Source organism: Eucyclogobius newberryi, unplaced genomic scaffold (assembly GCF_026437365.1).
Source record: "Eucyclogobius newberryi isolate DKJ021-1_F unplaced genomic scaffold, fEucNew1.0.hap1 SCAF_16, whole genome shotgun sequence".
NCBI classification, from domain to species: Eukaryota; Metazoa; Chordata; class Actinopteri; order Gobiiformes; family Gobiidae; genus Eucyclogobius; species Eucyclogobius newberryi.
In genome coordinates this window covers 33,511,723-33,524,807 of record NW_027315790.1, presented here as the reverse complement: position 1 = coordinate 33,524,807, position 13,085 = coordinate 33,511,723, and the positions used below count along the sequence as shown (strand labels likewise).

Below are 13,085 nucleotides of genomic sequence, written 5' to 3'. Positions count from 1 at the left end.
TGTCCCTTGTGTCATCTTTCTTGTGTCTCGTGTTACCGCTCTAGTGTCTCTCGTGTCGTCCCTCCAGTGTCTCTCGTGTCCTCCCTCTAGTGTCTCTCGTGTCGTCCCTCTAGTGTCTCTCGTGTCGTCCCTCCAGTGTCTCTCGTGTCGTCCCTCCAGTGTCTCTCGTGTCGTCCCTCCAGTGTCTCTCGTGTTGTCCCTCTAGTGTCTCTCGTGTCGTCCCTCTAGTGTCTCTCGTGTCGTCCCTCCAGTGTCTCTCGTATCGTCCCTCCAGTGTCTCTCGTGTCGTCCCTCAAGTGTCTCTCGTGTCTTCGCAGTCATTCTAGTGTCTCTCGCGTCGTCGCTCTAGTGTCTCTCGTGTTGTAGCGGTCACTCTAGTGTCTCTTGTGTCGTCACTGTAGTGTCACTTATGTCGTACCTGTTGCTCTCGTGTCTCTCGTGTAGTCCCTCTAGTCCCTCTAGTGTCCCTTGTGTCATCTTTCTTGTGTCTCGTGTTACCGCTCTAGTGTCTCTCGTGTCGTCCCTCCAGTGTCTCTCGTGTCCTCCCTCTAGTGTCTCTCGTGTCGTCCCTCTAGTGTCTCTCGTGTCGTCCCTCCAGTGTCTCTCGTGTCGTCCCTCCAGTGTCTCTCGTGTCGTCCCTCCAGTGTCTCTCGTGTCGTCCAGTGTCTCTCGTGTCGTCCCTCCAGTGTCTCTCGTGTCGTCCCTCTAGTGTCTCTCTGGTCACCGAGCGAGACGGTCGGATCTCTAAAGCAGGTGGAGGACAGTAAAAGTAAAAGTAAAAGTTACTTGAAGATGAGAGGAAGAGAAAGGACGAGGTTTCCTTGAGAGAAACTTGTAAAAATGTGAATGAGATAAAAAATATGCGGTTGGAATGATTTGTGTGACGAGAAAGGACGAGAAAGGACGAAGTCTTCAATGATCAACATGAAGTGGGAAGAGTCGGGTGAAGTGATGTCACAAGTGGAATGTGATTATTCACTGCACAAATAAAGATCAGAGCGATATCGCCCTGAAGATGGAGAACTATGGAAGTGCTTGTGTGAAGTGTTTGATCTGGATGGAAAAAAGAGAGAGAAAGGTGTAATAAATGGTGTATTATGTTGAGTGAAAAGATGTTTTGAGTGTTGCTGATGTCTGTGAGGTTAAAGGGTCTCGATTTGTGAACGGAAGGAGAAAGGAAAGTGAGTTTATTAGTGTGACCTTTTTTGGTGAGTCATTACCTGCCAAACTGTACCTGGATCATGTAAGCTCTCCAGGTCAGGCCTTTGAAAGAGCACCTGTCAGGTGTTACTCCTGTCAGGAATGTGGCTGCAGTGTGTAGAAGGAAGAGAAGATGTGCGAGATGTGGAGAGAATGATTGTGAATGTGAGAAGTGTGCGGAAGAGGAAAGTGTTATAAAATGTTTGCGCTGTAACGAGAATCATCATGAGCTGCCCGAGGAGGAAACTACAGGGGAAAGTGTGTAAAGTGAGGACTGAAAACAAGCTGACATGAGCTGAAGGTTTTATCTCTGTGGATAAAAAAAACATTTTTGGCCTTCATTATTATGGTCATAAATTGTGCATGTGGACTTCAGGGAAAGTTGGAACGAATAAATGTAATTCTTGAAGCAGCGAGGGCTTTTTGGGACGTTAAAGATGTCACTGGGGAAGAACTGCACCAGATGTTAAGGGAATGAGGACTCTTTATGATGGACTGGGTGAGCACTGAATATAGACATAGCATCAAGTGAGACGCGAACAGCAGGTGGCGGAAATGCGCCTAAACGATGAGTGCCACTCGCCATAAAACAACACGAAGAAGAAGAAGATGGTAAACAAAGATGGCGGCGCCCGGTCCAAAGCGGCGGCGTGCATCGCTGAATCCAGGTGAAAATCCTGCTTGCTGTATGCATATTTTAGATCATTGTGAGGAAAATAGCTGCGTTATAACTCAAACAAGATGGGACACATTCAGGAAGATCGCAAAAGAGTGGATCTCGCTGAAAGGGAGAGAGAACAACGCCGTGTTGCACATGGTCCACATGTTGGACAGTGAGTACGGTGAACTGGAAACGCTCCCCTGCTATCATCCCTCCTGCTACAAACGTTTTACTGACAAAAGACAGCTGCTCTGTGCCAAGCAGAGACTAGAGAAACAGAACTCGGGTTGTACTGGTGAGTAGACCTCAGTTTATGTCTGCTACACTGCTCGTGTTCTTTGTATAACACGTGTGTCCCCTGCACCCTGGCCTAGTCTGCAGTAGAAGTGGCAGTCGTGACGTCTTGTCCAACAAGTCCAAAGATATAGAAATAATAAGTTAAAATGCATTTCTATGACTAGGCCTAGTGTAGCTCTGCTGTCTTATAGGCCTGGGGGAAATCAAATTCCAAATATTGGGGACACGTCATCATGTTCATTTTCAGTAATGATGATACAATGATGTCAAAATGTAAAGTTGAAAAGTGCATCAATAATAAACTATATCAATATTATTTCCAGAGAGTGCTGCTGCAGGACCTTCCCCTGAGAGATTGTGTTTGAAATCTGAAATTCAGGGATCTTCATCAATTCTTCCTGAAGTCTGTTTGGTCTGTAAGAAAAAGGAAAGATTTACAACGGTCGAGGGAACGAGAGCGAAGGAGAAATTGGCCAAAGCAGAAACAGAAAATTGCGGTAAGTCTGTATTTTTGTGTCATTAAATCTTTGAATATCTCCAATGTTTTAGTCTCGTATTCCAATGTTTGTTGGTACAGAGGTATATGTTTACTATTCTAATGTATTTTCTTCCCTCAATAAAAACAATCATAAATTCTAGCAAAAGTAGATGAAAACTTGTGATGTTGTTGTAAGTGAGGCAGTCACATTAAGGCCTACAGCAGACTTCAAACACATTTAGACTGAGCTCTAGTAGTGGTAGTCCAGACCCCTATGTCTCCACTAGGCCCACATGGGATTATTTATACATTGCACTTGTATTAATAGTGGGCTTAGTCCTTATTGAATTTGAATGACATTTTTCAGGACGACTACGGGAGGCAGCAGAGCTGAAGCACGACGAGACCATTTTGATGCAGATCCGTGGGAAAGATTGTGTAGCAGTGGAGGCCAGATATCACTACAGCTGCTACAAAGCATATACTAGATTCCTTTCTGAGAATCAGTCTGAAACAGGAAGGTTTGTATTCATGAGACATTTACATCCCCAAAACATTTAGTTACAGAAGGTGAACTTACACCTGATAGAATTCAACTATTTATATTATGGAATATTTCAATTTTAATCAAGCCACTGAATCTTGATATTTTTATCCTCTTATTGTCCTGAGATGTTGCTTTAATTATTGACCAGTGTTATTTACTTGTAAACTAATCGTCATTCTATGATGCATTTTACAGAGTCAGAAGACCATTATTTGAGTCATTAGATGCCTCCAATTAAAGGGACACATCATTTTATTAGAGAATTATTGAATATAACTAGTAGTAAAGAGATATTTTGCGATTGAATTGATTTTGATTTTCGGCTCAGGAAAAAGTCCTTTTCAAAGAGCCTCAATTGTAAGATTTAGTTTTGGACTGAATAATGAACTTGTGGCTCCATGAAACATGTTCCTAATCCAAAACACATTGGAGCATCATCAATGCAGTTCTGTAGGAATGGGCCTTGACCTGGGAATATCTGAAGTCAATATATGTTTTTATCTTTGAAATCTCATTCTCCAGCATTCCACAGAATTGTTGTACATGACACTTACCAGTACTTTTTAATTACAGGAACGACCAGCTCAAGTCAAGGACTCAAGCTGATTATCCTCAGATCACCTTTCATCAGCCAACTCTGAGAAATAAGAGTGAACTTGTGTTTGTGGAAACACTTTCAACTGGGACTGTTTTAGATGATTTAGACTCTGCATCAGAAAGTGACTTAGGATCTTCAGAGCATGTGACTTCAGGACTAGACGAGGAGCCAAGAGACCTCCTCCACACACTGTTCTCTGCTGGAATTGCAATCAAGAATGCTGTTAAACAAAAGCCAGGTGTTCAGTGGACACGGCCTCCTACTTCTGAGGAGTTTAATGTCACCAGTGTCCGTAATGTCGTGCCTCAAGAACTTTTTAACCTCCTTGCCTGGATAGTGGGAGCATCAGAAGATCCTACTTTGGGCGAATTACAAGAAGTGTCAGAACAGATTGAACTCGAGCTTCTGTCCATATGCCAAGATATAGTCTATCTTGCTTCTGATGGCTATAAACAAACACCAAAATCACTGGCCCTTGGACTAACAGCTGAGGAAACCATCTCCGGCGCTGGTACCACACACCATACAAACGGCCTCATGGTGCAGCCATCAACTGCAGTGCGCTCAGTGGAACAGAATCGTCCTCACAGAGAAAAAACCCAAGGTGCCTTTGTCATGACACCCATGATATTAGAACATTCTCATCAGCAAAAGCGTGTTGGTCCAAAGAGAACTGCTCAGTCACCAGAAGCTGATGTTGATGGTCATTTGCTGGAAGAAGCCAAGCGTCTTGATGGTGTCTACAACATTGTCAAGTTTACAGGTACTGGTACAAGTGAGAGAGGAAACTCTGTTATTTCATCACAATTATTCATTTTTGACAATAACTTTACAGTTTATCTTTTGTCCGGATGCAGTTTTAATTTGATAGTAAGATAGTTATTAGGGGTGGGACAATATATCGATGGCAATATGGCGATACATCACGATATTTTCTCCCGCGATTGATTATCGATACGTTCTCGTCATGTATCGATCTTTTAACATTGTAAAAAGCCGCCATGCTGTCGCCGCCATCTTGGATTTAGTAACTTCCGTCCATGCTTCCGTCCCGATTCCCTATATGATCTAGTGCTAACCGTCAGATTAAGAAAACAAAAGTTTTCGAGATGCACCAGCAACATTTAAGTCCAAAGTATGGACTCACTTCGGCTTCTATTTCAGCACAGATGGTACAAAGCTCGAAAAGGACTATACAACATGCAATAACTGCGTTTCAAAAGTTCGGTACACTGGAAACACGACCAACAAGTACACAGCCCACTCTCGCGGCTTCACCCGCAGCTGTGTGAGAAAGCCCCTCAAAGCCGATACAGCCCGTTGTAAACTCCCTTTTCCAGGCAAAGCTGCCATCTTCTCCTGCAAGAGCAAAATCAATCACAAATGGGATCGCTGTTTACATGTGTAGAACTCAAATGAAGAGTCGCTGTTTAATTGAGTTTATTGATTGCTTTTCTTTACATCTTGTTTGCCAGAGGGTATATTATGTGGGTGTGTGTGGTCTTATCACAGGAAGGGAAACAACTGCCAATTTAAACTGTAAACTTATCAAAACTTTGATGGCGAACTATGACTCCGACGCAACACTTCTCTTCTCGCTCTCCTCTCACACCTTGCACACAGCGCTCAGCATGACGGTATCTCATAGAGCCTTTTGTAACATATGATATCGAGTTATTATAGACAATATATCGATAATTGCAGTATCAACATATCGCAGTATTATCGTATCGTGAGCCGTGTATCGCGTATTGTATCGTGAGGTACCCAGCAATTCCCAGCCCTAATAGTTATGCATAATGAAACTATTTTCTGCTAGTAGCCTATTGTGGAGCTTGTGATATTAACTTATTGAATTTGTGTATATTGCTATATTTTTTATTTGATAGACCCCCTTAAGTGTATATTTTGTTATTAGTATCAGTTGAGGGGCCTATGAAGTGAATCTGAAATTGTAACAAGCCTGGCTCATTAGCACGCTACAAAACAAAGAAAAGTGTGGGGAACATGACTACAAAACGTTCGGGCCGTTTAAGATAATTTATTACAACAAATGAACATAATAAAGTAACAACGAGTGCCATAACAAAAGTACTAAGTATACTATAACTGGAACCAACGTTGAACAGAAACCAAACAAGAGTCTCAGTGCAAACCATTTATGTGACTCAGGTGCCACCAATCAGGCGGCCCCACCGCCTGATTGGTGGCAGATATGGCTTATTCAAGACCACCACTCCCATCTACCTGATATTTCACATATCAAATATTCATAGGATTGTCTATTTATGTGCCAAGTATGAAGAGTGTGACCCAAAACATTAGGAATGAGTGACGCTATCTCAGAAACAGTGGCGCTGGGAAAAGAATGTGAGTTGATCTTTTTATGCATCACGTGACTTATCGCTCCGTCTCCAATCAGGACGGTCCAATCTAAGTGGGTTTCTTACCTGGTTGTTTCTCTCCTGCAGGTGTTCAGATTGAGCCCGGTCCTGCGGATGTTAAGGTGGAGCCCGGTCTTGCAGGTGTTCAGGTGGAGCCCGGTCCTGCGGATGTTAAGGTGGAGCCCGGTCTTGCAGGTGTTCAGGTGGAGCCCGGTCCTGCGGATGTTAAGGTGGAGCCCGGTCCTGCGGATGTTAAGGTGGAGCCTGGTCTTGCAGGTGTTCAGATGGAGCCCGGTCCTGCGGATGTTAAGGTGGAGCCTGGTCTTGCAGGTGTTCAGGTCGAGCCCGGTCCTGCAGGTGTTCAGGTGGAGACCGGTCCTGCAGGTGTTCAGATAGAGCTCAGTGTGAAGCAGGAAGACCCAGAGACTCCTCAGATAAAAGAGGAAACAGCGGAACTGAGATCAGAGACTCCAGACATTATTATTAGTGATGTATTTTCACTGTGTGATGCTAAAACTGACCATTCAGCAGACAAACCCTTCAGCTGTCCAGTCGATAATAAAACCTCTGATATAAAAGAACATCCCAACACATGTTTTAAGACTCGCGGTCAAACCGCCAACAGCTCTTCACTGCTCCAGACACGAACAAGCAGAAAGAAAAGCCAGCACAAAAGAGAAAAGCATTTCAACTCAGAGGACCAACAAGAGCACAGAGAGACACAGGGAGAGCAGTGTGGAGGAGCAGGAGGAGGAACAAGAGGAGGAGCAGGAGTAGACATCAGCTTAGACCCACAGTTACACTCAGACACTGAGAACTCTTCTTACACTGACAATGATGAAAACTGGGAACCTCCAGCCAGAAGTTCAACTGCACAGATGGAGACAGTGGCTCATATGACCGCTCACACTGGAGAGAGACCTTACAACTGGTCAGTTTGTAATAAAACATTTACCCGTACAGATCATCTCAACGACCACATGACCGCTCACACTGGCGAGAGACCTTACAGCTGGTCCATCTGTAAGAAAACATTTACCCTTAAAGGTACTCTCAACGACCACATGAACGCTCACACTGGCGAGAAATCTTACAGCTGTTCCATCTGTAAGAAAACATTTACCCGTAAAGGTTGTCTCAGGCGCCACATGCGCAGTCACACTGGGGAGAGACCTTACAGCTGTTCAGTCTGTAAGAAAACATACAGGCAAAAAGTTCATCTCAGGAACCACATGACCACTCACACTGGAGAGAGACCTTACAGCTGTTCAGTATGTAAGAAAACATACAGGCAAAAAGTTCATCTCAGGAACCACATGACCACTCACTCTGGAGAGAGACCTTACAGCTGTTCAGTATGTAAGAAAACATTTGCCCACAAAAGTCATCTCAACGACCATATGCGCATTCACACTGGAGAGAGACCTTACAGCTGTTCAGTATGTAAGAAAACATTTGCCCGAAAAGGTACTCTCAACAACCACATGCACACTCACACTGGAGAGAGACCTTACAGCTGTCCAGTATGTAAGAAAACATTTGTCCGTGAATGTAACCTCAACGACCACATGCACAGTCACACTGGAGAGAGACCTTACAGCTGTTCAGTCTGTAATAAAGCATTTGCACACCAAAGTTCTCTCATCAGACACAATCACCTTCACAGAGACAGACCGTAACGTTCTGACACTGAACAGGAACCTTCAGCTGAGTTCTCCAGAGGAACCAGAACCAGTTCCTCCTCCACAACACCTGACCAGAAGAACCATGAACTTTTGAAGTAACACCAAGAAAACATTCCTTAATTAATATTGCTGAAAGTTCATGAGTTCTTTTGTTTTTGAGTGTTTGTGGCTCTTGCAGCTGTTCTTTCAGTGACAGTGTTCACGTTCACGCAGCAGACGAACCTTACAGTTGTTCAGTCTGTAATAGAACCTTTGATCAGTGCAAACTCAGGAGAACAAAGGAGCCTTGGGTTCTATGTTCCATTTACAGCAGCACTTGTGTTTGCTCTGCTCATGACGCTGGGAGAGTTTTGTGTATTTAGTGTTTGTTTGATGCTTTTTGTCTTTCTACTTCTGCCTTTTGTTCTAAAATACAGTTTGTGGGACAAATAAAGGTTTTCTTCTCACCACAGACTCACTCGTTTTGGTTTACCTAATGTCACCTGTCGTCAGGGAAACATAGATCTGACTCGTCTGCATCACTGTGACACATTTTCACTGCGTGTCATGTGACCTAACGGCAGCATGTAGAGTTTGAACAGAAGGGGTCCCAGGACTGACCCTTGGGGCACTCCACAGGTCAGGGGCATGTGGTCTGAGACACAAAGTACTTCCTGTCTTCCAGATAGGACCTTAACCAGTTTAGGGCGGGGCCAGTGATGCCCACCCAGTCCTCTAGTCTCTGTGAGAAGACCCCATGATGGACAGTGTCAAAAGCAGCATCAGATCCAACAGAATTAAGACTTTTCCCGTGTCAGTGTTCAGGAGGACAGCAGTCTCAGGGCTGTGATGAGGTCTAAAACCTGACTGAAAAACATTTTGAAAAAGTTTATTAGAAGATCATTTTTGAGTTTTTTTTTTTAAATTAGTTATATATATTTTTTGAATTTTCCTTTTTAAAGACACACAAAACACAACAGCTGGGGACACAGCCTAAGAGCAAAGGAAAGAAATGATGTCCATAAAACCTATGAACAGAACCGGTGAAAAAGGGCAGCCCTGAGGAGTCCCACATGCACTGGGAACAGGTCTGACTGCAATGAACACATCTCCCATGAACCTTGGAGCACCCGATGGAGAGTCTAGAGCTGGTCCAGTGTTCCAGGACCTAAACCTGCTCCTCCTGAATCTGAAGTTCCACTATCGGTCAGATTCTCCTCTCCAGGACCTGGAATAGACCTTATGGGAGGCTGAGGAGTGTGATCCCTCTGTAGTTGGAACACACCCTCTGGTCCCCCTTCTTGAACAGAGGGACCACCACCCCGGTCTGTTAGTCCTGAGGCACTGTCCCCGACCGCCACGCCATGTTGATGATGCAGAGACGTGTCAGCCAAGACAGTCCTACAACATCCAGAGACTTTAGGTCCTCAGGGCAGATTTCATCCACCCCCGGAGCCACTGAGGAGTTTGCCACCGACCTCAGTAACTTCAGCCCGGGTGATGGACCCTCTATGAGTCAGAGTGGCCTGACAGGCCTCCTTCTTCAGCCTGACGACATCTCTTACTTCCAGTGTCCACCATGAATTGTTTCAGACCGTGTAATATATTTGGCCAATGGTTCCAAATACAAGGCGAACAACAGAGGGGACCAAGCACTACCCTGCCTCACCCCGGGGGGCCGACTCTGTGGAAAGGTGTGTCCATGCTCGTACAAAAACTCGCGGAAAAGGGGGGGTTTTCCAGCCGTTTCTGCGGACCCGCGCGGATCCGTGATTTGGGGTCCTTTTTTTTACCTTTTTCTGCAAATAGGGGTACTTTTTCAAGCAATCTTGGTGATTTTTTTGTTTGTTGACTGTGACGGTGCGCCCTAACCGCCCCGTCATCTCTTCTCCCCGGCGTGCGTGCCCGGCACTCTCGGGCAGTGCGGTGCGCTCTTCGTATTTGCGGAGCGCCCAGTTAGTTGAATCACGAACCTTCACTTCCCTGAACTGTTTCCCCACTGCCCGGACACTTTTCCCCGCTGTAAAGCGTTCACACACTCGGCGCCTACGCACCACACTCACCTGCTGCTGCTGCTGCTGCTGCTGCTGCTGGTGCTGCTGCTGGTGCTGCTGCTGCTGCTGCTGCTCCTGCTGCTGCTGCTGCTGCTGCTGCTGCTCTGGGCCGAGGCTGATCATGTAAATACATTTTGCTTATAAATAGAGTGCCGAGTTTTGTGCTATGAAACTTATGTACATTAAAAAACTGTTATGTGCTAAATAACTATCTGTACATAAAATGTCTGCCTTGCATATGTGAGTTATGTTCATGTGCTTGAACATACAGTGAGCTGCTGTCTTGATCTGAACCTGTTTTTTTGACAACTCATTGCTATAAATATCATTGTGTACTTGTATATATGTTTGAAATCAAGTTATTTCTGAGAATTTTCATGTCATTGAATTGTAAATTTGTATAACAATACTATGGTAATATGTTTCAGTGCACTTTTCTAACTTTTAAAGTGAAAAAGGGTATATTTTCAGGCTTTGTCAGTGAAAAGGGGTACTTTTTGGTTGTGGTCAGTGAAAAGGGGTACTCTTTGGTTGTGGTCAGTGAAAAGGGGTACTTTTTCAGGGGTAAGGAGGTTAGTGATTAGGGGTGTTTTTTAAACCTGTGTACGAGCATGGGCACTATATAAAAGCTATAGAGTCGGGCCCCCGGGTGCCTCACCCGTCTTTCCAAGGTCAGTGAGTCTGTCGAGTGACCGTTCAATTTGATTCTTGATGTTGGATAATCACAGAGGGCCCCAATATTTATTATTAAATCAACTATTTTACGTTTGTTTAACGCTTTGAATAAATGTGGCCTGCTGACAAAATCTAAAGTCTCTCAGTGTCCAAACTAATTACGGCTTTAATTAGGCAAGGCAAGTTTATTTGTAGAGCACATTTCATACACAAGGCAATTCAAAGTGCTTCACACAGCAGGCCATGGAGAGACTTGTACACAAGCAGAGCTGCTTTAAAGTCTCTTCTCTGAGCCACAGGGAGCAGTGCAGAGACCTGAGAACAGGACTAATGTGATCATACTTCCTGGTTCTAGTCAGGACCCGAGCAGCAGCGTTCTGGATGTACTGCAGCTGTTTTACAGCTCGTTTGGAGAGGCCAGTGAGCAGGCCGTTACAGTCTAATCTACTGGAGACAAACGCATGGATAAGTCTCTCTAAATCTGGTTTTGACACTATATTTTTGATTTTGGCAATGTTTTTTAGATGGTAAAAAGCTGCTGATTGATTTGATGTGGCTATTAAAGTTCAAGTCTGAGTCCATTATTACCCCCAGATTTCTAATTTGATTTGTAGGTTCAGCTGGAGAAAGTTGTTTTGCATCCACAAACTGATCTGTTGGATGCAGTGACAGAGTGAATCTACTGGTCCACATTCACCTGCCGACAGTGAAACATAGATCTGAGTGTCGTCTGCATAATTGTGATAGGACACATTTTCACTGCGTATCAACTGACCTAACAGCAGCATGTAGAGGTTGAACAGAAGGGGACCCAGGACTGACCCTTGGGGCACTCCACAGGTCAGGGTCATGTGGTCTGAGACACAGCTACTAATTTCAACAAAGTACTTCCTGTCTTCCAGATAGGACCTTAACCAGTTTAGCGCAGTGCCAGTGATGCCCACCCAGTCCTCTAGTCTCTGTAAGAGGATCCCATGATCGACAGTGTCAAAAGCAGCACTCAGTTCTAACAGAATTAAGACTGAGGCTTTGCCCGTGTCAGTGTTCAGGTGGATGTCATTTGTCACCTTGACAAGAGCAGTCTCAGTGCTGTGATGAGGTCTAAGACCTGACTGAAAAACATCAAATGAGTTGTTTATTAAGAGGAAATCTGTGAGCTGTTGGTAAACAACCTTTTTAAGGACTTTGCCCCAAAATGGCAGATTAGAGATGGGCCGGTAATGACTCAGTACTGCGGCATCAAGACTGCTCTTCTTTAGGAGAGACTTTATGACCGCAGTTTTCAAAGACATTGGGAATGTTCCAGATTGAAGCGACATGTTAACTATGTGAGTGAGTGGTGCTAACAAACTGTTCAGCACAGACTTTAGAAATCTGGTGGGTAACACATCGAGGCAGCATGTAGATGAACTCAGACGGTTGTTTTTGTGTTTGTCTCATTATGTGTAAAGATGGTCTTATGTCGTCTTGTGTTTGTCGTTTCTCAAGTCTGATCTTTGTGGATTAAGTTTGGGAGGATTTGTTCCATTCTTTTGGACATAATTGAGATAACGATAGTCCATATTGACATATGGGAGCTGAAAGCGACATAAGGGAGCTGAAAGAGACAAGGAGGAGCTGAAAGCAACATGAGGGAGCTGAAAGGAACATATGGGAGCTGAAAGAGACATAAGAGAGCTGAAAGTGACATAAGGGAGCTGAAAGAGACATGAGGGAGCTGAAAGTGACATAACAGACTTGAGAGTGACATAATGGGAAGCTGAGAGTGACATAAGGGACCTGAAAGAGACATAAGGGGGAGTTAAAAGCGACATAAGGGAGCTGAGAGTGACATAAGGGAGCTGAAAGAAACATAAGGAAGTGGAAAGTGACATAAGGGAGCAGAAAGAGCTGAAAGTGACATAAGGGAGCTGAAAGTAACATAAGGGAGCGGAAAATGACACAAAGGAGCGGAAAGCCGGTAGAGGAAATGGAGCATATGGATGAAGCTGAACTTTCTTGTTTGTGTCTCATTATTTGCTTGTTTTGTCTGTGGTTCCAGGTCTAGTTTGTGGTGCTGGGCTGTGACGCTGACTCTGTTACGACGGTGTGCGCGGTGCATTTACAGTCTGCTGGGCTGTGACGCTGACACTGTTACGACGGTGTGCGCGGTGCATTTACAGTCTGCTGGGCTGTGACGCTGACGCTGTTACGACGGTGTGCGCGGTGCATTTACAGTCTGCTGGGCTGTGACGCTGACGCTGTTACAACGGTGTGCGCGGTGCATTTACAGTCTGCTGGGCTGTGACACTGACGCTGTTACGACGGTTGTGCGCTGTGCATTTACAGTCTGCTGGGTTGTGACGCTGACGCTGTTACGACGGTGTGCGCGGTGCATTTACAGTCTGCTGGGCTGTGACGCTGTTACGACGGTGTGCGCGGTGCATTTACAGTCTGCTGGGCTGTGACGCTGACGCTGTTACGACGGTGTGCGCGGTGCATTTACAGTCTGCTGGGCTGTGACGCTGACGCTGTTACGACGGTGTGC

General features: G+C 45.0%; 1 protein-coding gene across 1 annotated transcript; it reads left to right on the top strand.

The window, feature by feature from the left end:
- Positions 1-1,822: 1,822 nt before the first annotated feature.
- On the top strand, positions 1,823-8,266 carry LOC140361542 (uncharacterized). Its single transcript, XM_072447253.1, has 5 exons — positions 1,823-2,156; positions 2,482-2,655; positions 3,004-3,157; positions 3,757-4,544; positions 6,253-8,266. Exons 1-5 carry the CDS (start codon positions 1,823-1,825, stop codon positions 7,842-7,844), a joined length of 3,042 nt encoding a protein of 1,013 aa, XP_072303354.1. The 3' UTR covers positions 7,845-8,266.
- Positions 8,267-13,085: the final 4,819 nt, after the last annotated feature.